We start from the raw sequence: 27,992 nt of genomic DNA, 5'->3' as shown, positions 1-27,992 counted from the left end.
AGACCTGTTTGAAGCTCAGCTGCACACACTAGGGACAGGAGCTAGTAAAGCCATAGGGCCCTTCAATTTTCTTTGAGCAGTTTGCCTTCAATCTGACCTTTGTGACAGATGCAGTACAGAATGGATAGATTCTGAACTGATGTTTCTCTCAGCTAGTACCAAGCAAAATCTCAGTTGTTAAAATAATTAAAAGAATAGCACAGGAGTTATTCAGAAATTGAATGCACTTTTTCTTTTAATTTTGAATTAGATTTTTATTCTTTACTAAGAGGTACTTGCAATACCCTGCCAAAGCAGTGCAAAGCCACAGTGTGTTGAGCCTACCTAGGGCTATAATTTAAGTTAAGAGCATGAATTGAGTGCAGAAGTAACTGGGGCTGTAGTTACTCTTACCCAGCCCCTCCTCCTGGACTGAGCTACAGGCACCTGTGTGTTTCAAGTGCTCCTCACATATCCCAGGAGCCTGGCACAGGGCAGTCCAGCTTCTTCACAGCCAGGGAACTGCTTTACAGCCCAGGCTGGAAGAGAAAGACAGCCAGCAGAAGGCAGTTTAAAGGTTCTGTGGATCAATGCTAATTGATGCACTCATGCAAATTAAGTCCTGCCAGGTTGCTCCCCACTTTTTATGTGAGGAACTTCATACTCACGGCAACTCAAATTTTACTGCTACCATGAAAAAGAAGAGCCTTTCATAACAATTAAACTGTTACTAGGGACAGTTAGTACGTAGTAGTTGTAAGGTCTATTTTTCAATCTCAAAGCAAGAGTCAACAATACTACAGAACAAGCTTTAGAAGATACACAGGTACTCCTCATGCTACTTTCTTAGCCTAGCTGAACACAAAAAAAGCCCAACCCAAAATCTGTTGGTCCCCATGGCAGTATCTCATGGAGATACACTGCATTTTTTTTTTCTGTCCTTGCTCACATCTGGTCAACAGTAAGATCTAATTCCATGGATTACAGTAGACTTAGTAAGCCCTGTACATGAGCTAAGCTAAAAGTAATTACCCTGCTGTTTAACTTCCTGGGGAAGTTATTCCCCTTTCTTTTTCCAGAGTTGCTCTTTTTCTACTTTGTCAACAAATTGCAGAATATCTTTAGCAAGAAGTTCAGGTTCCTCAAAAGCTGCGAAATGGCCACCTCGAGGCATGAAGTGGAAGGAGACGATGTTGGTGTATTTCTTCTTGGCCCAAGCCTGGGGTATGTGCAGGATTTCATTAGGGAAGGAGGCAATGCCAGTGGGTACCTGTACTGTGAGCCTGAGAGAGGAGAGAGAATTACTGTAATCTTCCAAACACTTAAATCTGCAACGAATCAAAAATACCAAGGAAATGTTCCTAAACAGTTGGGCACACCCTTGTTAGGCATTAAAAATTTGACTTCCAGATCCTAAAACTGGAGACAACACTCTAATTCCTGAGGGAAAAAACTCCTTGTTTGGGGGGTTTTTTGCAATGATATTAAGGCAATTTTGCAAGGGATCCAGGACACGAGGCTCAGAAGCATAGAAAGGGAGAGGAGAGCCCTAGGAAGTGGTGGGCAGCAAATTTCCTCTTGCTGCAAACAGAGCTCAGTTTGAGGGGCAAGCACACAATTTGATAAGAGCTGGAAAGAGATTTACAAAGATAACCACTCAAATATGCTAAGCCTGGTAGGACAACTGGAGGGTAGGCAGGAGAAGAATTACTTCATAGGGGGAGAGAAGAGAGGGATATTAATAATCTAGACTAGTTCAGAAGCAACATTTCTATATGTGAGACTATACCTTGTAAAATAGCTCTTGCTTTTAACTGGCACAAATGCACACTACAAAACATTCTGCACATTAGGAAGTGTAAGAAGGCAACTGGATTTGAGGGGTGTGAATGATCTGTGCTTGATGTAACAGCCACATTTTCTAGGTTTAAATATTCCTATACATAAGCTGCATTGTCAGAAGTGACAGACTTTAAAATGTAGACACAAAAAGCGTTGGGCACATAACCACTGGAAGCCTGAGGTCAGAATTCTATACAGGACTCTGAGACTCTCTCCTTTAGGCACATAGAAGTTCACACAGCTCATCTCATGCAGGCAGAACCAGAGCAAGATACTGCCCACAGCATAGCCACAACGGCTTCAGGAACTGAGTCAGCTTCCTGGGAGCATCATTTCACAGCTAAATAAATACCATGGCACTAAGCTGTGGTTGCAAATACCTCAGGGCAGGTTTAAGCCTTCACTCATACTCAAGCTGACACAAGTACACACAACCAAGCTGCTGTCTGAAAAGTCTGAGCAACAGCAGGCACATCAGTCTCACTGACTCCTGCATGATGCAGTTTGACAGCAGGCTGAAGTTGCTTCCAAAGGAAGGACTTAAGCTTTTTTGCAGAAACAATCAAAGTGTGTCCAGAAAAGTACTAAAAGTACAACCAACTAAATTAAGAAAACTGACTGCCTGACTCAGCCACAGGCTGCTTTAGGAACTGAAATAAAATCGGGAAGTAGATGGATACACCATGAATGGGAGGCCCTCAAGCAGTGCCTCCAGTCAGATCTCCTCTGATGGCTCAGGATTCCTACCTAAGCACCGTCTTTTCCCAGCACAGTACATCAACTACCTGGTCTGTCTTGCAGAGGAATATTGTGATAGAACAGTATTTTTCCTCAGCATTCAAGAATCTGTAAGGCATGCAACTGTAAAATTAATATCAGGGCAAAATATTTAAAGAGAAGAAGCCACACTTACTTTTCATGTTTCTGTGTGCCTATCCCCTTCTGCAAGTTTTCTTTGTAGAAACGCATGGAGGAGACAATGCAGCCTGACACCCAGTAGATCATGATGTTGGTGAGCAGATCATCCAGGCTGAACTTCCTGAAGAGGCAAGCCCAAGAGATTGTTTAATTAGAACTGAAAACTGATTTGCATCACTTTAGCAGGGACTTGACTTTGGTTTCCTGGTAAGGGGGAAAAAAAAGTTCAGGACAAAAATAGTGGTTAAGAGTAGAGAGGTAAACTTATTACTCCTCCTCTGTCTGCCAGTGACCAATTAAGGATGCTAAAGTCTTTCAGACACAAACTAGGAAGTCACATTTTGACTCCTACACAGAAGGCAGATTCCAACAAGCACCTTATGCTCCAGCATGGCTGTTTCTCCTGTCCACAGACTGGGAGGGTGGGAGCAGAACAGCACATGCAACAGCTTGTGCCATTTATTAATGATAATCTGAAATGCTACTGTGAACCTTCAACAGAGCCCTCACACACCAACATGTGCTGTAAACAGTGCATGTTTCATATAAAATTAATTATAAGCTGTATGCAGTGCAAACATTCCATGCAAATCTGCTGCCACTGGGCCTTTCCATAGCATGCTCCCTCTCTTCATTCCTGCCAGGTAGTTCTCAAAAGGGATTTCAGCTCTGATTTCTGCTGCACACTAGACATAATCCTTTATTAGCAAATGGTGGGTAGATGAAGTAGTAACAATCAATCCAAAGGCAATTCACAGAGTTAATTGTTAGTATTACAATGAATCATGAGTTGCCAGCATCTTAATGTGGGTTAAACTTTTGGATTTTGTGTTCTAATGAGTCAGTTTTTAATATCCAGGAGTTGCAGGGTATATTTCTCTTCTAGGAGATTGAAGTGAAGGGAATCCATCAGCCTCCTGTTTGCCTCTCTGTGTGCTGGAGTGCAGCCCTTGCACCAGCTGTGGTCACTACAGGCGCGCTGAGGTGTGAGGGGGACCACTTCAGACAAACCTCTTCAGCTGTGACTCTGGGCTTAGTCACCTCATCTAAAATGGCAGGAGAGGAAGGGCTTACCTCTCTAGTCCTCCATCCTCTAGATTCTGAAATTCCATATCAGTCCATGAAGAAAACTTCTCCAAGATGTATGCAGCCAATCCCACAGGAGAGTCATTCAAACCACAGCCTGTAAAGGAGGAGAAAAATTAACTATGAATGATATCCAACTACAGAACTCAGAGTGTTACAGAAGCCGCCTGTTATAACACAGGGGATGTAACTTTACAAAGCTGTTCCATCAGCTGCTTTCTTAAAAAAATAGTACAATGAGTTGGAGCCATTTAATGCCAAATCATAAACTGAAAGTATCTGCAAATGAGCAGGCTCCACATTAGCTCACACTGAACGATTTTTGAACTGATGTAACAGTATTGGATTTCTGCTGGCTCTCCTTTTTTTCTGGTAAGCTAATAAGATTAAGCTCTATGTGCCAAGGAGGGTTTGCTTCCATTAATCTGGAAGTTGTCATGTATTAAACAGCATTACAGAGTCAAACCCCACATGCCTACACATGACCAGGAGGATTTACAGCATTATCTAACAGCAAAAACATTTTAAGGATTATTAGAAAGTCATTAAGGAACAGCAAGGCTCTACTAAACAGTCTATCTTCTGAATTTGCAATAGCAAACTGCTTTCATGTAGAACAAGCCTTCACATGGATTTTAAGGTTTGCTTTTCTTGGACAGAAAGAAGACACCTGCACTTGGAACTTCGATCACACATCCTAGTGCTGTGAAATACAGGGACCATAAACTGTCCCAGCTTCTCAGTAAAACATGAGAAAAAGCTGTTTCCAAGGAGCAGCAATGTATTTGAAGTTTCACCCATGCAACCCAGCCTTCCAGGAACATGCCTAACACTGCAGCTGGCACAATTTCATCAGTGATCACTATTTAAACATGGCAGTGGAATTTCAATTATTAAGCAACTACTATTGATAACTGAAATGGCAAGTGTTTGGAAAAGTTCTGTTGAGCACTTTACAGATGTGCTGGACATGACAAGCAATAGCCTGTTCTCATCTGCTCACTGTGAGTAGAGTGCATCGGTTTACATAGAGGAAAAACTGACACTGGTCCTCAGAGTACTTGGAATGCAGGCATTTCTGCCAGAAATTTCTTCAGTGTTTTTCTCCTTTCAGGAACCTGCCACTGCCCTGCTCCTCTCTTCTTTGTCTTTTGGAGAACTGCAGAAATGCTCCAGCTCCCAAAGGATGAACTGGCTGCTGGTTCCTAGTCTGCACAGTCTGCTCTGAGAGACCATACATGACTGGTGAGGACAAGAATCAGCCAGAATTTCTGACTGAGAAGGAGTATGGCTTAGGCATCTTTCAGATATCAGCTTCTCTCTCTTTCCTAAAACATGAATGACTGGCAATTTTTAGAAACCAAGACTTAACGGAAGCAAAATTATTTTAAATCCATACAATTATCCTTTTGCCTACACATTTTAAGAACATACCTGCCTCTGTAGGTAAGCTTATGGAAAACCATTAAGAAATATTTCCCTAAGCTATGTTTTTAATAAAATCCATCAGTGAATTGCTGCTCCACCAAACTAAAATGTAGTCAGTACTCTTGACTCAGTTGTCCAATTCAGTCACAAAAGATGTTTTTAAAATAGAAACACTTAATACTCAGATAGATAAAGTAGTTAAACCATCTGAGTGACTAGCTCATCTAAAAAGAACATTCATAGCTACATTTTTTTTCCCTTGGAAGTCTGCAAGTGATTCAGAACAATGAGTAAAAAGTAAATTTGATTTTATTTCTCAGGTATTACTTATCGCTATAATAAATAAGCTACATTGTGTGCTGAGACAGCTAAAAGCTTCTTGTAGTTTACATTATTTGAATGTGATCCATTCTCTGAGAAAAAAATTATCTTTTGCTCTCAGCAGAGCTGCATTTGAAATGGTATTACAGTCCCCAGTGATAATAGAAGTGGAAAAATATTAAACAATCTATTTTATTTATGAAAACTGGAAAATGAGGTCAGTGGCACTTGAAGCATGCTCAGTTTGGATGCGCAGATACACTGCAAAAAAAAAATTATTTTCTGCATATTTTAAGCAGGACATTTTGTTTCTCTGAAAGTTCAATTAAAGTGAAGAGACTGAAGTATTCCGAACTCAAAAAAGGTTGTGAGTTATTTTTGTTTGTTTTACCAACAGTATCCGGCTTTGTAGCCTGTATGTGAGCATAGCCAGACTCAGACAAGATCCTGTAGAGGCCTTTTTTCAAGAAGGGGAACATCCTCCTGACATCCTCATCCTGGAATCCAAAGAGCCCTGGGAAGTACCGGCCCAGCAGGATGGAGAGCAGCTGAGTGAGTCCCAGCTTCGAAACTGAGACCATATTTAAATGGAGACCTTTCACGTGGCTAAAGACAAAAACAAAAAAAACCCACAAGTTAACAAAAGTTCAAAGTTGTTGTATTTAGAATCACAGAATATCCTGAGTTGGAAGGGACCTACAGGGATCACCAAAGTCCAGCTCCTGGACTCACAGGACAGCCCCAAAAATCACACCATGTGCCTGAGAGCGTTGTCCAAATGCTTCTTGAACTCTGCCAGGCTTGGTGCTGAGACCAGTAACATTTAAAATGTTATTAACAAAAATGAACATACTTGAATTCCAGCCTCATGACCTCAGCTGCCCTTTGCAGTGTGGCCTTTCACACAAAAATGACAAGTCAAAGGGTCAACTGTCAGTAATCAGCACACACTCCAGGGCACTAAGCCACAATTCCTCCTTTTCCTTCTCTGCAAGTACTTGTCCCACCTCAGACCTCAGCAAGGCCACTACAAAACTACTGCACAACTGTTTAAAAGAAAAAACATTTAATATAAACTAAGGTATGTAATTTTGGATCTTTGCTTAACACTGAGCATCAAAGAAAGAAACTACACATTGAGGATTTGGGCAGGAACTCCCAAGTGCACAGGAAATAACTATTCACAGAGTAAACCAGCTGCACCAAGGGGGTACTCACTTAGGAGCTATCTGGGCCAGGTTGGTGCAGATGAGCCAGCCCCAGTCACCACCCTGGGTGTAGAACTCATTGAATCCCAGTCTGAGCATCAATTCACAAAAAACAGAAGCAGCACTCACGGAATTGAAGTCTGCATGAAAAGAAAAGAACACTTCTGTTGCATTAATCCCATCCACTCTTCTGACCCTGCAGCACTGATTCTCCACATCAAGGCCAACATTCAAGTTCCTCAAACACTACAAGTCCATTTCTCCTTGTCTGACTCTATGGAAGCCCTTGCTCAGCATCCAAGAGTAGAGACCAAGCAGAAACCATGAGAAGGACAAACTGCAGCCTTTGCTGCCAACCTTTCCACTGCTCTGAACACTGACCATGAAAATGGTAGCCAGGGAAGCAGAGAAAAGCAAACCCAACCTTCCCCACATTATTCACTTGTACATGCAAATAAATACTAAACTCAGGATCACTTTAAACACTACCTTGCTCCAATTTGCTGCAGCTTGTGTTTGTATAACTCAGAGCTCAAGCTGAGAAAGCAGGTATTGGCTGCAATCTGCCATGTGGATACATGAACTGCTTTGTTTCAACTCTTCCTTCTCATCCACTTGTACAAATATGGAGGCTGCCAAATATGGATGCAAAGCCCCCAAAAGGAACAGTAATAAATTAAATTTACCCTGCCTGCTCACTCACAGACAATTCATGGAAGCAATTACTACTCTTGAGTTGTCACTTCATAGCTTTTAATGGTTCTTTTTAAATTATCTACACATTGCCCCAGAAACTAGCCAGTGATGTCACCCAAAGTCACCCCCTTATCTCCCTCCTCCCACACAACACTCAGGATCTCTGTTTCCTCAGTGGGAAAACAAGAAGTGTGTAACACGAGTTGCTGTTCTGCTAACAGAGGCTGCCTCACTGTGAGACTGGGCTCGTGGGGGCTCAGTTTCTTCTCCTGTGTCATACCTTTTTTGTGGGGTGCTTCTGAGAAACCATAACCAGGGATAGATGGGCAAATGACTTCAAAAATGTGCTCGTCACCGAGGCCGTGGCTCGCAGGATCCGTCAGGAGAGGGATAATTTTGTAAAACTCGTAAAATGAGCCAGGCCAACCATGAACCATTAATAGTGGTTTTGCAGCCTGGCCTTCAGGCAAACGAGGAGGCTTTACGTGAACAAAATGGATATCAATGCCTGTAAAAATAAAATCATTAATTAGCACGCCCAAATTTACCATGACACTGAAACTAATCACAGAGCAGATTATGAATAAAGCTTTTCTCCAGTCCTGTTTTTCGGTGAGCCTGCAAACATCCTGCACCTCTCTGGATACATTTATCCAAGGACCTTAAAGTACTTTATAATGGGTAATTAAGTATCACAGCAGCCAAATGAGGTTGGCTATTTCTGTTTTAAAATAAATTGGCAAATTAAGACATAGAAGTGAAGCAATCTACCAACGGTAACACAGTGACTCACACAGCTTACAGGCAGAGGAGACAATTACATCATTTAGTCCAAGTGCCCTTAAATTTTACCCAAATAGTCCCTACATGGCACAGGATAGGCTTCAGTCAGCCAGAGATTTTTCTTCCTGAAAGGCCTACAACTGCACCTTGAAGGCACCAAGAGATAGAGAATCCATCACAACTTGCAGCTGTTTGTTTGGGGGCATGAGTCACTTTCCTCATTTTGTGCATGCCTTACTTTCCATTTGAACGTCTGGCTTCTGTCGCCAGCCACTGACTCTAAATCCTACACACAAAAAAAAGAATTTTTAAAGCCTTCACTAAGTATTCTGTCTGTGGAAGCCTCCTGTAATCATCTCACACATCTTAACTGCTGATAAATCAATCATGCCAAATTGAGGATTTTATGCCTTGCTAAAAGAGAATTAAAGTGTTCATTTTTGTTCTTTCCTATCTTTTGCCCAAAGCTTTCAGTATCGCTAAGCGAGTAAGCAAAACCAGGAACCTATGTTCTAGTTAGTACCAGTCTCCTGCTTGTTCAGTAAAAGGTAAAATCTGCAGTGTGGTTCCCATTTTGATTCTTTCCAGCAGGAAAGCTTCACACAGAATGGCACTACCTGCTTCAGGTGAGCTGCTCTTCCTCAAACTAACTCAGGGCTTCATTTTCCAGGAAACAGGAATTTGTTCCCAGCAGAGCCTGAATGCCTCGTTTCATATTTTACTCATATCAACTCCAGTTCACCAGCAATCCCACCGTCTTCCACTGACTTGAGATTTCCCCATCCTTGACACTTCTGTGAATCTCTGTATTCTCTGAAAAGCTTTCAAGTGATGACAGAAGGTAGGAATCTGATACACAGCATGTTTGACCTTGTCTTTTCATATCTCCTCTCTGTGATCTCTCCCAACACAGAAATCTCCCTTCCCATTGCTATACATAGTGCATTGTCCTTAGCTGCTTCTCCCTTTCTTGTCTCAAATGGTGCTTTTTTCTTCATTTTTAAGGGAAGGCTTTCTGGTTTTATCTTCTCCAGCACTAACCATCACCTAAATAAATGCCTTAAGCTCTAACCACTATACAGCACCATTTAGTGTCCCCAATCCATTTAAAATATTATGGCAAACTGCACCATTTGAAATAACATGCAATTACGGGTGCAAGTAAAAAACTAAAAACATAACAAAATACTCTGTTAAGGTTGAATTTTGCCATCAAGTGAGACAATTGCCTGCTGTGCTCTAGATCTACAGCTGGACCCAAGCACCACCCTAAATCAGGCATTTTTAAAAGCCCAGTCTGACCAAGCTCCAGCACCAGCAGAACTTGTCTTGAAAGAACTCTTTGGAAAGGTGCAGTGCACTGTGGATGAAAAGAAACCATTCCCTCACACCTGGCAGCACATCAACCCCAGGGGAATGTGCATTCCTAGGCCTGGGAATGCTTGAAGAGGTGCAGCAGAGCACATCTGCCCTGCCAGGCAGGGACACCGTGCCCAGCTGAGGAGGGCTGCCAGGCTGATGGCTTCGCTGTGACAGCAGCAGCTGGGCAGCCCCACAGAGCATGACGAGACATCTGTGGGAGTTTGTGCATGACTGCATGTGAGGCAGGGAACATGTGTACATCTTAGGATCCACTTCTGCTTCCAAACACCCGTGCTTGGCTCCTGCTAACAGCAGCTGACAGCCCGCTCACGCACAGGGAATTCCATTTGTCATTCCTTGTCCTAAAGGCTTCAGTTACAATGAAGGAGTTCCCTGCTCCTTCAGCAGTGATGCCAATGATCCAGACTATGGCAGCCAGGGAGGGAAGGCCCTGTGGTACATCCAGAGCCTTCTTCCCACCCAGCTCCCTTGCAGACAAATTTACCTGTTGCTGCTTTTATTTTAAGGGGGAAATCTACAAACCTTGGATCTTTGTTTTGAATTGTGGGTACTTGTTGAGGATTTCAACTTGTTTCTTCCAATTGAACTGGTTTTTCCAGTAGGACACAACCTTCCTGAGATGCACCAAGTTCATTCCATAATGGAAGCAACTGTTCTCCAGTGGCTCAGTAAATCGAGCCTGGTCAAGTCTCCTAAATAAATCCTACAGGGAAAAAGAGAGACGAGACGTTAAAAGCACTTGTGTCTGCTGTCTTGGGCTGTGTATAGTTTCTAGTTATTCCCACGTGAAACAAGAACAATGGAAATAACGTCTCTAATTAGACACCTGTGCCTTTTGCTGATGCTCCATCAGCTGTTCCTGTTGTTTTCCTCCTCCAGATGGCCTCCTTCCTCTTCCATTCCCAGCTGTTGTCAGCCTTTGTTCTGCAGGGCTGCCTAACCTGTCTGCCAGGCTGAGAACCACAGAGGGCAAGATGCTCTGCTGGCACTGCTGTGGCTTCCAAGGGTAAGTCTTGCTGCCTTCCCAGGGTACTTTCCTCACAGTCAATGCATGGACCTGGCCCAAACCTTTGCTTTCCTTCCCAAACCCAGTGGTGGGAGGTCTTCACCAGGAAACATTCAGAAGGATTTTGCACAGACAGAAAGTTGGTGAAACTAGACTGAAATTAAAGTTTGCCAGTGTGGAATAACAATGACAGTCACCTTCCCACTGCACTTCAGGGATACAGGGGATGTTGGTGATATTGCAAGATCACTCCAAAATCGCTCAGCAGGGAAGGACAGCCAAGAGCTCCTTCCTACTGCCAACAGAACCATAGAGTAGCTGAAAGGCAGGTCTGTAAATCTAATCCTGCTCAATCATTTTTAAGTTAGAAATTATCCATTTTAGTGTCTGCAGTGTAAGGGGTAAACATAATGGAGACCAATGTCCCTTGATATTACTCAGAAGGGCAATCAAAGTGTTAAAAAACCCAGGCCTTGCTGAGAAATTAGGAATCTATTATAAATTAATAATATGAGCAATCCCATGAGTATTGTTTGAACCATGACTCCACAAAGATCTATGAAATCGTTCAATCCCAGGCTTAAACACACACAATCAAAATCTTTCTATCCAACAAATTCTGCAACGTATGTGTTTACTGTAATTACCACAGTAATTTAGTGTTTGACCAAAGTAGACTATTAATTACAGAAGAATCAGCATCCAACACAGCTGCAAACATAAAGCAGTCAAGAAAATGAGGTATTTGTAATTGCTTTGGAAAGAAAGGGGGAAAAAAAGACATTGTTCTTATTCTGGTCTACACAAACTGAGGAAAATGCACAAACAGAAAAACAGAGTTGAGTAATCTGTAATATGATTTTTATGTTTATTAGGCTTTGCAGAGTAGGTTTCTTTACCAGCAATCATGCAAGAGCCAGCTGAGAACAAAATTATACAGTGATATCTGCCTATTCATACATATCTTCTGAAATACTGAAAAATCCCTTCCCCCAAGACCTGGACATCACTGGCACTCTGTTAGTTCAATTTAAAAATTACCTCTAAACACGTTCTGCATCTATTTGGCCATTTCTTCCTTCCCTCCCCCAGCACAGAGATTTGCTTACACTCAGCTCTTCCTCTGTAGTCTCCACCTTAAATGGCCGAATACTTGAGTCTTCTTTAGTCACAGGCTTTTGTCCCCTGCCCCACCACCCATCTTTGAAGGGCAGAGTCTCCTCTTTCTTCTTAGAGAATAAGAAGTAGACGAGGAGTGTCCCCAGGACCAGGAACACCTCGAGCAGCATAATGCCTGCAAGAAAAGAACAGAATTCTCTGGTGAGCCCAATCAGCTCAGTGAGACACACATTCTTTGTGAAGACTTTTCCCTTTTTAGACAGGATTCCAGCTACAGGATGTTCTGGCACTCACATGATATCGATACTACTGTGAAATTTCTGAAATAGAATGTTTGAAACTACTCAAATGAGGAAGAATTGTTTTAAATAAAAGGCACCTAATAAAAACAGAAGTCGAAGCAAGTAAAGAGATTATGTGGCAATTAAATACTCATTATAATGTAAATATAACATAAATATAACCTAACTCAATAATTACAATTATGTAATTCACATTTAATGCTTTCTTTTCCTCTGAAGGCCTAGATTCCCCACAAATCCCAAGGCAGAGCATCTCTTCAGCAAGGCTTACACATCTACTGCTGTAGATTCGGAGGGAAAGAAAAACAAGACATATACACAGAATAAAAAGCGAACAGCATGAGGGCAGCCCCTTTTACCTCTCAGTCAGCCAGGAAGCAGAACAGGGATATATTTGCACAACCTTTGAACAGCAGCGCAAAGGGTAGTCAGACCTTCCCTTTCCTTCTCCTTGTGAACTGTTTTAAAGAGGAAAAAAGCCCATGCTCTAAAATGTGATCACATTGCCAAGTGACAAATTCTGTCAAGGTGCAGAACAACCTGATTTCACAGCACATAACCCAGATGCAGGGCTGCTGTGCTTCTGTCAAACAGAACACCCCAACAAAAAACAAAAAAAAAAATCCATTTTGAATATTTTTGGACTGTTATGTGCCGCAACATTTAGACTCGTCTTTAATATTCTCAAGCATGCCTGTAAGTGTAAGAAACGTTTGCAAGGTGGTTTGGGAAACAGAACTGTCATCATTTTAATGCATAGTTTTAAAGAATGTTGTGCTTCAAACACTCATTTGCTGGGGAATTGCTAAGACATCAAGTATTTCAAAACTTCTGTAGGGCAAGGATTGTTTATGACCCAGAACATCTTCATTCTCTCTAGAGCCAGAAGGTTTTGTTGGTTTTGCTGCTGCAGAGTAATTCGATGCTCTGGAATGGCTCAAAGAGTCATCAGAATGCACCAAATTTACTCCTGAATCAAAACAGGAATTTTAACACAAGTTAACAGGAATTCATAGGATTAGAGGAGGAATGAAACTGAATTAAATTGTTTAAGACTTTATATGACAGGACATGTTTTAGTAAACCTTTTAAGTTTAATTTTCTAATGTCTGACAATAAATAAATAAGTCAAGATAAGCACCCATTAAAACAGTTGTACAGAAGCCAGGCATTGTGCAGACTGAACAAGCTACCAAAAAAAAACCCCCTATTTTTCACACATTCAAGTGCTACAGCCTTGGAAGTGCCTGAATCCTCAGAGGCTGGAACTATTGGGAATGATAGGCCCTGAAAAAACTTGATTTATTTGTTTCACTGCTTGTTTTTCTTCACAATGTTACCTGGAGGGCAAGGCTACACTCTTTTCCCACCTTTACAACACCCAGGCCATAACTTAGCCCAGAATTAAAAAGTTTATCCAATTTCAGCTTGCCTCAGCACACAAACCAATGCAGTTTAGGAGCATCCTGAGCACAATTAAATTTTACTGCAAAGCAGAACTGGAGGGGCTTCTAGAAACCTCAGAGCACTTTACACAGAAATGATACCTACCACAGCATTTTATAACATTTCTACTCTAAGCCCTCATGGAGAAAAACAGCAACTTCCCTGAAATCACAACACAACTCGGGCCATGTCTAGACTAGAAAGGCTCACCACCATAACTGTGTAAACACCACAGGGGAAAATCCAAACTCTTGGCCAACTCCCACCTGTTTACAAAGCCCCCTGACAAACAGAAGCGCTGCTGTCAGCGCCAGCCCCCTTGTTCAGGCTGGGCTACCTCCAAAAACAGAGCTCTCTTTCTCCTGCCTCTGCTGCATCAGCACCATGGCCCCTGCCAGCACAGTGACACAGGCACAGCACCCAACACCCAGCTGCTCTGCCCAGGAGCAGAACCTCAACCAGAAACCCTCGTGTCCTAAGGCACTGGAGTACCCAGAGCTAGAGAACCATTTCTGCTCTCTCCTATCTGCTCTCATGAACACTCAAAAAAGCAGAAATTTTGCAGCAGAAGACCTGGGGAGAGAGTGAGAGCAAATGTGTGTATTTTGCATTTGCCCTGGACCGCGTGTGGAAAGAACACACGCCCATTTTTACAGTGAATTCCAAACAGAGTTGAGGATGAGCTTGTTTACCATCCACTAGTAAGTGCCAAAATCAGCTTCAGGTCTCACAAAAAATCCTGTCTTCTACCGCAGATAGTTGGGGTGGTGACAAATTGATTTGCACAAGATGTCATCCTGACGTGGAAGAAGTTGCCTCTGATACAGGTTGGATTATTTTTTGCTAACAGAGAGACTCTCTGTATTCAGTCTCTCCCTGTTCCCTTGAAAGTGCTTGTAAAATTCCCGATTATAATGAACAGGGGGCCCAGAGCTCCAATTGTGTCACATTTTTCTGTGAGTGCCCAGGAAGGGAAGGACCAAGTGCGTCACCAGTATTTTAACTTGTCCCAGTTCACTCAAGGGGATTGTTTTGGGAGGGATGAGCTGCTGGGATGCAGCATGTGCCTACCAACAGCTCCAGCCTGGGCCCAGAGGAGGCCACTCAGAGCAGTGATTTCCCAAGTTCACTATTCAAGCTGCTTCTCAGGAACTCTTGTGTGTTGTTTGAGCAGCACAAAGCAGCCTCACTTGTGACGCATCTGCACCAGAATTTCCTCTGCTAATCACTGCTGAGATCTGTGGTGAAATGAAAGTTATCAGCTCCGTAACACTTGTTCCATGATGCAGCAATACAGCACCATGGTTGTGGAAGGACAAACAGGTACAATAACACTTTTCTACCCTCAGTTTTAAGAGATGTCAACAACAAAGTGCTGGTGGGTTTATTGTCTGAAGTCTCTTGATGCAACCGAATTGGCATGCGTCCTTTATAAACGACGGCTTCAAAGGGAGCTCATGTTTTGGTTTGGCTTTTTCCTCTTTTTATGTGACCAAAGGCAAGACCTTAGAAGGAAATACTTCCATTTTTTCCATGGTCCTTAGGCTCCAAGACTTTGCTGTATCCCAGGGTGGATATTGTTTAGACAACACTTAAATACCTTAGACAGCAGTTTTATCCTAAAGAGTTCAAGGAGGAATGCTTTTGGTTTGCTGTTTTAAAAACATGTTTTGAAAGAAAAATGTTGAAATACAATGGGCCCAGTAAATAGCCCAAAACCAAGCTCCTCTTGAAGAAGACCAAGCACATCTTGAGAAATATGTTTGCAAGAAAACCCCCAAACTTCCTTACAGTGTCTTACAGCTCCCTGTTAGAAACACTCCTGGCCTTCAGGACCTTTTTGCATTTTGATTTGTCCTATCTGTGCATTAACATCAGAGCTAAGGGGTCCACAGGAATGGAGCAATTATTATTTACATCAAAACTATGTCCTGTCTCTTGCTTTTTCATCAATACACAGGAAGAGATGCCCCACAGAACAGTGCTCTTTATTTTCAGAGATGTCATCTATGAAACAGCTTAATGGTAAACCCCCTCCTCTCCTTTCTATGAGTAACCATCCATCTTAGCCTTGCAGCATCAGAATCCACCTGAAACATGTTTTTGGAGAAATAAGCAATTGTGCAGGCCTTCAACTTAACCTGGAAACGCCCAAACACAACCCAGCTGCAACGAATGATGCACAACACCCACAGCTTTGAGGGTGCCACCAAACCCTCAAAGCCAGGGCTGAACTGCTGCTGCACGGCTGAAGCAAGAGCTCTGTTGCTTTCAGACACACGCCCCAGTTAATCATGGCTTAGGGTTAATAACATTTTCTCTCTGAGACTGGTTTACCAGCACACTGCGAGGGAGCTCAGAGCATTTGGCACACTGAGGTTTATTGATTAATAATTACTCTGCAGGAGAAATAACAGCTCAACTTAGAAGTGATTTTTTCTGTTTATTTTTGTTCTCTTACATAAAGTCCCACATCAGGCTTTACCAAGAAGACCTCTCTCTGCTGCAGCATCTTTGTTTACACGTCAGTTTGCCCTAAGAGCAGCAATTGCAGGTTACTCTTCCCAAGACCAGAAGGAAAAACAACCCCACCGAAGGACTTCAAAAACTCATGGCACCTGTAACAGGGTCCTTGAGCACTGCCTCAGCCTAAAAGGGACTAAGACATGGCACAGCCCCCACAGCTTCACCCTCAGTCTATGTCCTACCATCTCCAGGCATCACATTCTCGCCATCATGTGGCACCAGAAGCAGACAGAAAACCATCAAGTACTTGTAGAAGAAAATCTTCCTATTTCTGTAGTTTATGGAGCATTATGACAAGCTTGAAAATAGCTTAGCAACGCAGAAATTGCTTTGCCTACAAGTGATAACATCTCCCAGGTGAGCATGAAATGATACATTAACATTGTAGGGGAGGAGGAGAGGCAGGCATCGGATGAAATAAAGCGTCCTACGCAGGAAAGCAAATCAAAGACAGGAAATACAAATCCAACAGAGTTTCTGGCTTGTCTCGATAAGAAATTTAGCATTTACATTTTTTATTGCCACAGGGAGGTGGCACACAATGCTATCTCCAAAACAGCAGGAAGAGATGATATCATCCTATTTTACAATTTTTTTTTTCTTGACTGTTCACAATCAGAAATTAGCCAGTACAGAAGGAACTTAATTAGAAGGCTCCAAGCAAGGAGTGAGGTCACGTCCCCAAAGCAGTGAAACCACACTCTCCCAGGCCTCCCCCAGGAGTGGGGCATGGTGCTCTCAAGACAGGTTTGGGGATACCCTGCTGAGGAACACCTCACACCTACGGCACTAAGGCACTGCTCCCCCAGTGCAGCTCTTCACCTGTTTTGTCCCTTGGACAACAGGAACCAGCAACAGTTTCAGCTCTGGGGGTACCCCTGTGCATCACCCTGAACTTGCACTTACAGCACTTATCCTTCGAGGCACATTATTCCAGCGGAGTGGTTGAGCACCTTACACAACACATTCCCACCTCGTTTTCCCTACAATTACAATCCGTTGTTAACGCTCCAGTATTGCACTGGGAACCCACAGGCACACAGACTCTGTCTAGCTAAGCATAAAAGAAAAGTAGTATGGGACTAAATTCACTGCTATCCACTTTGCCTCACCCAAGGGCAGCATATTTATGTAACCACTGACCAGTCAAAGCTCATATCCCAATCATTATTTAAAATACTGCATACCACTTTCTTAAGGGGAAGAAACTCAGTATACAAGAACACATATTTAAGCAACATTACTTGCTCTTTCAAAGCCATGCCCCATACATTCTTCTGTGCTCCTTAAAAACGTGATTTGTTTATCTCAATTTTCCTTGTTTGGCTTCTATTATGCTTGAACAAATCCACCTCCTTTCAAGAGTCTAAAAAAAGTCTTTGGGCTACATAAACTCAAACTGACAGAATCCAGCTTGGGATCTGTGTGATGCCCATTATTGTGATCTAACGACTGGGTGCATGATTCAGGAGAAAGGACATGCACTCTCCATCTGCAGTAATTTCTGTTTAAGACTCTGCAGACAGAAAAGCCACGAAAGGATTCTTAAATCAGCACTGTTCAGTCATGATAATTAAGGGTGAAAGAATTGTTCGAACTACCATAATAATGCATTAAGGTTAGATCATGCAAAGATTTTATCCTATTTATCCTATCCAGCCTTTACTCTATTTAATGACCCTCAAATCCCAGCAAGAACAGGTTTTTGCACAGGTGCAGAGAGGTGACAATAGCCTGGCATACAATGGAGGGTGAAAACAACTGAAAGTTCTCAAATCCCATCTTCCAGTTAAAAGAGGGAAGGATACCATGCCAGTAACAAGTTTTCTTAAACAGTTCTTAGCCACTATCCAGCCAACTAAATGAAACAGTCCAACAGGGTCCAAACAACATCTTGAGCTTTACTTCAACATTTCATTCTAGCGTCTGGAAAGAAATTATGAACAGCACATGGTTCTGTTTTGCCTTCCACTAGAGTTACTAGCAATAATAAGGTTCACCTCCTTGTCCTATGCCAGCATCTGCATTTTACAGAGGAGGTGGAAAAGAGCCAAAAGAGTGAGATATTACAGATAAGGAAATCAGATCAAGGTAATTGTTCCTCAGACCTAAGGCAAATTTGGTCTCTATTTTTAGCTTCACCAAATCCTCCAGTAGTGAATAGTAAAAGGTTACCCTCCTTCCCTGCAATGGTATTACTGCCAATGTTTTGCTTGCCCTGATCTCCAGATAAGACTTTTTCATCCCAAACTGCTTGGTGGTACAGCTCAGCATGTCACCTCCTATTTACTGCAGGATCTTCCATTAGTCTAAGTCTCTTAAGATTCTTTCATGGAATCAGAGAGGAGAGGGAAAGATCTTTTCAGCTAGCAGATTTACAAGCTTACAGTATTAGCACTGTTAGAAAACTGTGTTACTGAAACCTTTAATTATTAAAACATGCAGAATTGACGTATATGTGATGCTTTAGAGGGGAAAAATAAAAGATTGCAAGCACTTTGAGGTATGTAAGAACAAAGTACATGACAACCCTTCCGTTAAAAGAAGGTGTGGAGATAGAAATGATGAATATAAAGACTGCCAGAGGAATTTTCTGGCAAACAACAAGACAGATGAGGTGCACATTGTGAATTTAAATTAGGATCGTGACTCCAAGTAGTAAGGGCAGCATGAATGAAAATGTGCTCCTTCCCCCATGATGTGACTCCCTCTAGCCTCTGAGATGCCAAACTCCGTCCTTCCTCTGTGATGCAAGACGATCTCCATCTCCTGTGATGCCAGACTTCCTCTTACTTCTGGGGCACCAGTCTCCCTCTTACATTTAGGTTGAGACTCCATCCTCCATTAGTGAAGATTTCCTGCTTTTTTTCTATGACATCAGATTATTTCTTTCCTCTGTGATGTCAGACTCTCTCTTATCTCTATGACGATTTCTTCCTTTCTCAGTGATGTCAGACTCTCTCCTTAATCTTTGACACCAGGCTCCCTCCTTCCTCTAGGATACCCCCATTCCCTCTTACCCCTGTGATGTCCAACTCTGTCATACCTCCATGATGACAGATCCTTCTCTTCTTTCCTCAGTGATGACACTCTCTTCTTCCATCCTGATGCCACACTCCCTCTTACCTCTGAGATGTCCAGATTCATCACACCTCTGCGATGCCAGACTCCTTGCTTCCTCATTGATGCCAGATTCTTTTCTTCCTTCATGGTACCAGACTCGCTCTTTCCTGTGTGTGACTCTCTCCTTCCTCAGTGTGAGATGATCTCAATCCTCTGTGACATCCAACTTTTCCACATTTCCTCCTTTTTCTTTGATGCCACCATTCCTCCTTTCTCGATGAAGTCCGACTCCCTCTTACTTCTTTGATGAGACTCTTCATCTGTGATTTCAGATTTCCTTCTTTTTCTAGGACACCAAACTCCCTGACCACAAAACCCGAATACTCCCAGTATAATGCAAGAAATGTGCAACATCATATATAAGATAATCAATTCATTTTGCCTAGAGCTGTAAGTGTAAAAGGAAGAAAGAATATTAAAGGTGACTATGGAAACAGGAAGAGATCAAAACCTGTTATCTCTCTACGAAGACTTCACTCCCAACGAGGAAAGGAACTTTGAATGATGCCAGAGGAGGGGAACAGATGGTAGTCATCATTTTCTGTCAAATAACTGCAACACCGAAAGGATGTGCCAGAGTAAACATGTAACAAGAACAATTCTTGCTACTTTATCTCTCAATAACAATATTTAAGTTCTGGTTGGATTCATGGCCTTCATCTAGAAAAGTGCACTACCTATACCCACCAGATTAGAGCAATTAACGCTCTTGATGAAGCACCCAAGAGGGCTAGGTCCTCCAACAGAGCTTGGGTTTTGACTCATCACACATGGGCATTCTACCTGAGAGGAAGACTTATCTTCTTTCAGACAGCAAGGCCCACCCAGGCTGCAGATATAAAACAAACAGGGAGAGCAAGAGTTATGTGTCTTCACTACAGAATTCACAAGAGGAACAAAATTTGTCTGCTGGGTCCAATAAATGTGAGGAAAATTGCATGAGACAAAGAAAGAACAACAAAACCCAAAAGTTTGCAGAGCCCTTTCTTGTTCCACGGATCACACCTAATAATCTTTCAAAAAACAAAAAGCTGGAGGAATGTTAGGTAACAGCTCACTTTTCAGAGAGGAAACCTAGCAAACAGCTCCTGCTCTTTAATCCAGCAGGATCCCTCCATAAACATGATCCCAGGTCATCTCTTCATTCTGGCAGACGCATTATTGAAAAGAACAACTAACAAAGTATGGCTACCACAATTCCCACAAAAATATTCCCAGCCCTGCCAATCAGAAAGCATTTAATCAACAACAATGTGCTTAAATGTATATAAAACTGATAATGCTGCTTCAGAAAACCATAAACCCCAGTATATTCAAATCACTGTCAGCCATCCTGCCATGTCTAGCATGACCAAGATATTAAAGCAAATGCCACTTTGGAAGAAGATGTTTTGTGCTTTACTATTTATGTAAATACCCATTTGCACACACAATTATGCTTTTAATTAAAAATAATGTGTTCAGAGGAAGAATCCAGGACTTTTTCAGCAGTAGTATTCAGAAGGGGAAAAAAGTATTTTCAACATTAATTACAAGCAGACCAAAGCTCTTCAGAGAGAAGCAAGATGCTCTACTTTCCAAGTGACTTTTCTTCAGGGACTTATACAGTAATTAGAGATCTATTTGCCACATTTGGAACTTGCACTTTAAAGAACACTGCCCTGGTTCTGGGATTGTGTATGGCATGAAGAAAATACTCTTGCAGGCTCGATGAAATAGTGCACACTCTACCACAAAGGTAAGGCTTTACCTCTGCTCATCTGGCCACAGAATTTGAATACTCCAACTATAATGCAAGAAATGTGCATAGGAATATGTAAGATAATCGATTTCCTCTGCCTAGAGCTATAAGTTGCACTTCATCTACCACCCTCAGCCCTGCTTTGCTACTTCTCCACTGACAAATTACCTGACAAACTATTACTGAAGCAACAAGAATTTCTGGGAGTATTACCATTCCAGAATTATAATCTCAAACCGTTTCATTTACCTGTTGAATTACTCAGAACAAAATGGTCCTTCCACTAAGGAGCCTGAGTTTGTTTCACAGCGCTTACAAGATTAAAACATTGCCATTTTATGCCTAAAAACACTGGGTAGGTCTGAAATCTTTGTCGAAACCCTGGATTAACAAACAGGCTGAAAAGAGTTGCATTGCCCTACAGAATGACCAAATACTTACAGTGCAGTAAATCAACAGGGAGCAAAAAATAGCCTTTTAAAACACCCAGTAATCCAAAACCTATTTTGAGCAATTCATACAGCCCCTTGCAATTTGAGCAATTGCACGTGGATTCTGGCTGCACTGGTTATTACCAACAGTGCTCTATTTCAAATTATTTATTTCAACGCTATAATCACATGAAATAAAATAACAAACTCTGGGAAAAATAACAAGCCAGCAGAGTTTAAGCAAATCACACACAAGTTTTTATATGATTTCAGACTGGAAAAGATGTAGAACAAAGAGCCATTAACTTGACACTGTGCCAGGACCTTTCCCACAAAGACTTCAGCTCTGACAAAGATCTAATCCCTGTCCTTGGACAGCTTCAACTGTGGATTGATTTTCAAAGCTGCTTAATTGCTTTTGGGGCCTATCTTCCATCGATTTTCAGCAAGCATTAGCAATCTTTGCACTCAAGCCTCAGCTTTAGCTTGCTTCAAACAGGAGTAATATCCGCTTCAGGGGAGAAGCACAGCATCTCCAAAGAGTAGTGCCAATCAAAATATGAACCCTGCTTTTGTAGCTCTCTGAGTAACTTTGAGACATCGGCTTCTAAGACTGATCCTATCTCGTAGGTTCACCTAAAATTACTGGGCAATTTCTCTTATATTAGATAAAGCTAGGCTAGGAAAAGAAGGGAAGAGAAAGCAGCCTAACTCAATAGAGTTGGAAAATTAAGCAATACATTTGATAATGGTATGCTTTCACTCCTGGGCAATCAAAATTCCAACTGAATTCTGACAAACTAAACCCAGCTTGAGCAGAGAGTGCATAATTTGCTTACTCTTTGCAGATTGTTCAGTTATGCAACAAAATACAGGCATAAAACTTAGAAGGTGTTCTTCTCATGCCTAAAACGCTTGTTCAGAGAAGGGTATTATGCATAAAGTACTCAATCAAACCATTTTCAGGTCTGGTAAAATTATCCATATATAAATAAAACTTCAATTTCATACCCCCATTTAGAGATAAGCAAATAAACCAAACCGAAACCATTTACATGCCAATAGTTAAAGCCACTTAACTCTAACTGAACAAGGAATCCTGGCCACATTCCCGAGGAACTCTAAATAAAATTGTTGTTTCCATAAGCACTGGTAAGTCCCGCTTATCAGGGACCTTACCCTGGAAAAGCACCCCTGGCTCCAGCAAGCTGTTGGGAATGCCGCATACACTCCCCTACCAGGAATGCAGATTAGGGCCTTCCTGTTCCCGAAATGGACACAAAGTCCCCAGCCGGCCCACTGCGATATTCACACTTGAACAATTCCCATTGTTAGGAATCCGTGGAGCAGCGGCCGCGGAGCACCGCGCACTCTTTACATCTCCGGCATTTACGGCGCAGCGCCCGCGGGCTCGGACACACGGAACCGCTCGGAAAAGTAGTTCCCTTCACTGCATGGGAAGCCGAAGCTCCTCTCCCTGCCGGGGCACCGCTCACATCCCTCCGGGGAACTTCCCGAGCCGAGCCCGTCCCTCCGCCCCGCGTCCCCCCATCCCGGGACCGCGCCCGCCGCTCTCACCTGCCGGGCCGGGGCGGAGCGGGGCGGGCACCGCGCTCCCGGCGCCTCCCGGAGCCTGCCGAGCCTCCGGGGCCGCCCCCGGCCCGGCCCGGCCGTGCCCCGGCTCCGCAGCCCGCCGGGAGATGTAGTTCTGCGGTTCTGTAGTTCTGCGGTTCTGCGGTTCTGTAGTTCTGCGGTTCTGCGGTTCTGTAGTTCTGCAGTTCTGTGGTTCTGCAGTTCTGTAGTTCTGCAGTTCTGCGGTTCTGCCCGGCGCACGGAGGCTCCGCTGCGGGCAGGGCGGCGTGGCTTTGTGCCCGCACGGCCAGGGGCGCTGGGGCTCCCGAGGCCGCACACGCTGGGTCCCGGCTGCCCGGCAGAACGAGGGCACGGCCAGCAGCCGCTGTGCGGTACCGCCTGTGAGCTGCCCCAGCGGCTGCTGGCCGGGCTCGCGGTAGCAGAACGCTAGAGAAAGAGCACAAGACTGTGCCCAACAGGAGGAAAACGCCGAAAATGCACCGAACAGGGCTGCTTGTTCTCTGAACTCGTGTTCTCCAAGGACTTGTCTTTCAAACTTCTGCAGAGAGATCTAAACAAGCCCCCGAAGGTCAAGCCGCAGCAACTCATGCCACCAGGAAAAGCACACAAGCAATTATTAAATTCTTCATTGTCTCTGAGGTTTTTCCTTTCAATCTCAGTTTTCAGCTATCACTTCACTCCTAAGATCCCATCTTCTTTTTTCATCACCTCCCCACCATCTCAGCTCCTGTTTGGATTGTTTGGGTCCCAACAGACAGACTTGTGATCACAGATAAAGATTTCTTTCACATCTTTCAACCTCCTCAGCCCAATCATCACAGTCTGCTCAAGCAGTCCTTTGCTCAGAGCCCTTAGTGCAGCTCTCACATTCTTGTTATGAGCAGCAATAGTACCTAAAGTAAAAATCAGTCTTCTTTAGGGCAAAAAGTCCCTAAACTGTTCTGTAAGTTAGTTTAGCCCTTTTTTGTTGTTTTCTTCTTCCGCACCAAATGTGCTGACTGAGTTCTACCCCTTTTGGGGCATCTATCCTTACAAACTGCTCTGGACTATTTTTCTTGAGACATCAAAAGCATTAGTAGCAGTCCATCTTCCTTCTGTAGGACTAGAGGAATTTCACTTACAGACAAATAAGACTGTGTTGAATTTCATAGTAAACATAACTTCTATAGGATGAAAGTTAAAAATGCAACTGTGATGTGCGCCAGGGTCATAACCCTGTATTACAGCTACCACACAGATCCTTGTCACTGTTTAACCCCAGCTGGCAGCCAAGTACCAGTCACTCATTCACTCCCCCACCAGCAGAATCAGGGTGAGAATTGGAGGAGTAGAAGTCAGAAAGCTCCTGGATGGAAATAAAGACACTTCAAGAGGAAAAGCAAAAGATGCACATGTGAGAAAAGCGACACAAGGAATGAATTCCCTGTTTCCCATGGGCAGGTAGGTTTTCAGCCATCTCCTGGAAAGCAAGGCTCCATCACACACAGCAGTTACTGGGGCAATCAGTAACCCCAAATGTCCCCCCCTTTCTCCTTGTTGCCCCAGCTTTACATGCTGAGCACAATCCCCTGTGGTGTGGAATGGCCCTTTGGTCAGTGGGGCTCAGCTGTCCTGGCCCTGTCCCCTCCCAGCTCCTTGTGCACCCCCAGCCTGTCCACTGCTGGGTGGGGTGAGCAGCAGGAAAGGCCTTGGCTGTGTGCAAGCACTGATAAACAATAACAAAAACATCTCTCTCTTACCGACACTGGTTTCAGCACGAATCCAAACTATAGCCCCATACCAGCCACTGCAAAGAAAATTTCCCCACCCAAACCCAACACAATACTCTATTTGACTAGTTTAACTAATGAAAATATGCATTTCTTCTGTCTTCTATTTGTTATAAGGATGCCAATTCCAATCTCTAGTTAGTGACTCCAGCCTCTGTAACTTGCTGAAGAGGTAGTGTCCTACTTTATCCAGGCTGGCCCATGTTCTGAAAACAAGTGTGCTCAGACATCCAGGAAAGCACCTTGTTACCACTGAGGGCCTCCCAGTTCTTCCTTTTTTGAAGTGGACAGGGTAGTTCAAGGTCCCTGTTGTGGAGATATCCCTCTGGCAGAGATGTTTTCTTGAGAGTGTCCACCTTCTTAAATTGACAATTCATTTAATAGTATTTTTCTCTGTGCTTTAGCAGCACTGAACTCTTAAAAGACACAGTTTAGTGGTGGGCTTGGCAGTGCTGGGTTAATGGTTGGACTTGATGATCTCAGAGGCTCTTTTCCAACCTAAGCAATTAAAGCAGTAGCAGCAGTAAAGAGCAATGAGCAAAGTGGGTACCTCAAACCGGCATGGAACAGAGGAAGATCACACCAGGTTTAGAGCTTTACATGGATCCCTCCTAAGTGAACTGGCTTGGCTGTTTATCGTGGAAATCAGACAACTCCCACAGCCTAGCAGAGGAGAACACAGCAATGCAAATGCCACTCAAGGCAAAAGGCCAACCGTGCCCTGAGGTGCATCAGGCACAGCGTTGCCAGCTGGTAGAGGGAGGTGATTGCCCAATTCTGCTCTGTGCTGGTGCAGCCTCACCTCGAGTCCTGTTTGCAGTTTTGGGCACCACAAGAAGGACAATAAATCATTAGAGTGTGTTCAGAAGAGGTGACCAGCCTGGTGAAAGGCCTCAGGGGAAGGACTCAGGAGCAGCTGAGGTCACTTGGTTTGTTCAGCTTGGAGAGGCGAGGGGTGAACTCATCACATCCCTGCAGCTTCCTCACAGAGCAGGTGCTGATCTCTCTCTGCTGATCAGCAGCAGGACACAAGAAAACAGAATGAAACTGCATCAGAGGAAATTCAGATTAGACATTAGGAAAAGGTTCTTCACAGAGTGGTCAGTCACTGGACCAAGCCACAGGGAAGTGCTCATGGCACCCAGCCTGTCAGATTTCAAGGAGCATCTGCACAATGCTCTTAATCATATGGTTCAGCTTTAGGTAGTCTTGTGAGGAGCAGGGAGTTGGAATTAATGATCCTTGAGGATTCCTTCCAGCTTGAGATATTCTGTGATTCTAAATAAGACAACTGGAAAACATTAGCAACTCCATGGTCTGGCACTCCTCAAAGTAATTTTTGCTTTAGCATTGGGCTGAGGTAGAGGAAGAATACACAGCATAGAGGAACAATACACAAAATATCCACCTTCAAAGCAGCTGGAATTTGTTAAGAAATTAAGGGGAGGATGTGGCCACAATAGAAACTTATGGGACTACTGGTGGGAGGTGAACTGCAGAGAGTTCAAACTAAAATTCATGTAAGCCCAGAGAAACTGACAACAACACACAAAACAAAGGTTTTTACCTTTAAAGATCACTCTTTCTATTGTAAGACAGGTATTGATAAATATTATTATGGAGAATTGCTGATATCTCATCTTTTACAAGTTGTAGACTGGCAGACAGTCATCAGCCAAATAAAATAATGCCAAGAGGATTGCAATTTGCACTATAGGAAAGCAAATGAATTGCTACAATCTATGTAGATACTGCAACACAGAGTATGAGCTGAAGGATCTTTCTATTTGCTAAAATCCAGGTGTAATTTGTTTATATCCAGTAAAACCATTTTCTTGTACTATTATTGGCCGAGGAAGGTGGCCATGCAGTTTAATATTAATGCTTCAGTGACACCTACAGACCTACTCTTCCCAAGTGTGACAGTGCAGAATGTCCCTCTACTGAAGTTCTACTTTGAGAACAAAATCCTCAATCAACACCCACAAGTCGAAGGTAAAGCAACAACTGCATAACAATCCTCTTCCCCTAAGGCAATTATAACATCACCATGATCAACGGTAAAGAGGAAAATAAGGGGAGCATGAAAGATCTAAAGAGAAAGAGTAAGTTTAAAACAAATGCAAAAGAGGAAGGGACTGCATAGTCAGAAAAGAAGGAAGCTTAATACAGGAGTCAAAAGAACGAGGAAAGAAAACTCTTCTCCACAAAATCAAAATAGTCCATTCTCACCACCAGTGATATCACATCCAGGAGGTGTTTCAGTATTTGTGTTTCGAGGGTTGGCCACCTGGATGCATTCTGGAGGCATCTAAAGAATTTATTGGTTTGGAGCAGCTACAGCTCACTGAACCATTACTGCTGGAGTAAGCCCTCAACAGCTGATCCCTGCTTAAATCCCTGCCCCAACACTGGCACTTCAAAAATGTTAGGAATTACAACACAGTTCTATAAATCCATGGTATAATTTACACTTTGTACCATGTGTTCAGGTCTGGCTACTCAGTTTGAGAGACTACCAGAGTGGCTTCTGGGAAGAACATCATCTACAGGCTTTGGTTCCACCCTTTCTGTATCATCCACACGAACTAGAAAAATGCTGAAACAAATTCAGACACATCTAGTTTTTAGGTAAATATTGTATAGCGTGCACATTGCAGGGTACGTAATGCGACAGACAGGAGGTTTTCACAAGCAAGTCAGGGGAATTCCAAGGTAAGAGTTTTTTAGGCTGTGGTTCCATGGCAACCCAAGCCAATCTAACTGGTTCTTTCACTCCCATCGTTCTCCTCACCCCTCTCGGGAGCTCTCAACCCTTCCATTTCTCTCCTGGCAGCACTCAGCTGACCTTTTGCGAAGCCATCTCGGCACACTAACCGGGCCGAGCACCACACCAGCACCTCTCCAGAACTCCAAGGAGTTTTCTGATGCTCTGGTGAATGGGAACAGCTCCGCTGAGGCTCAGAGACACACTGGAATCGGTGCTCGAGGCGAGAGGGATCAGCAGTCAGCTGCTCTGTGGACCAAGGCTGCTGTGGAATCCCAGCCCACACATTCAAGGGACGATCAACATCTGTGGTGGGTAAGGAGCTATTTGCAAAGCAGCTGTTTGCTCTGCTAAAACCACGGCTGCTTATTTGCACGGTTTTACCCCCGTGTCACCCGGCTCTGCTGTGTGACCGAGCACAGAAGGTTCGCCTCTGGGCACAAACCAACAATCCCTGATGAAATTTGTTTATTCCTCTGGTTCCTGACCCAGTTATATGGGAGCACTGCCGCAGCAAATGTGTTT

The 27,992-nt window shown here is 43.3% G+C and overlaps 1 protein-coding gene across 1 annotated transcript; it reads right to left on the bottom strand.

Moving 5' to 3' along the window:
• Positions 1-217: 217 nt before the first annotated feature.
• EPHX1 (epoxide hydrolase 1) lies at positions 218-22,961 on the bottom strand. Its single transcript, XM_066316287.1, has 9 exons — positions 22,917-22,961; positions 11,760-11,944; positions 10,167-10,347; positions 7,759-7,986; positions 6,793-6,922; positions 5,966-6,180; positions 3,814-3,922; positions 2,735-2,860; positions 218-1,262 (listed from the first exon to the last, which is right to left on the bottom strand). The coding sequence occupies exons 2-9, from the start codon at positions 11,937-11,939 to the stop codon at positions 1,037-1,039; spliced, it is 1,395 nt and encodes a 464-aa protein (XP_066172384.1). The 5' UTR covers positions 11,940-11,944; positions 22,917-22,961; the 3' UTR covers positions 218-1,036.
• Positions 22,962-27,992: the final 5,031 nt, after the last annotated feature.

The sequence above is a fragment of the Sylvia atricapilla genome, chromosome 3 (assembly GCF_009819655.1).
Source record: "Sylvia atricapilla isolate bSylAtr1 chromosome 3, bSylAtr1.pri, whole genome shotgun sequence".
Lineage (NCBI taxonomy): Eukaryota > Metazoa > Chordata > Aves > Passeriformes > Sylviidae > Sylvia > Sylvia atricapilla.
Note: the sequence above shows the minus strand (reverse complement) of the source record. Positions and strands in the feature narration are given on the sequence as shown.

What these genes read in the sequence shown, in the direction of transcription:
- EPHX1 (XM_066316287.1), bottom strand. Translation starts at nt 11,939, where the DNA reads ATGCTGCTCGAGGTGTTCCTGGTCCTGGGGACACTCCTCGTCTACTTC. An exon ending in CTACAGAGGAAGAGCTGAGT is followed by an intron (nt 10,348 to 11,759) that starts GTAAGCAAATCT and finishes TTTTCCCTGTAG; the next exon opens with GATTTATTTAGGAGACTTGA. An exon ending in GAGGATGGAGGACTAGAGAG is followed by an intron (nt 2,861 to 3,813) that starts GTAAGCCCTTCC and finishes TTGCCTCTTCAG; the next exon opens with GAAGTTCAGCCTGGATGATC.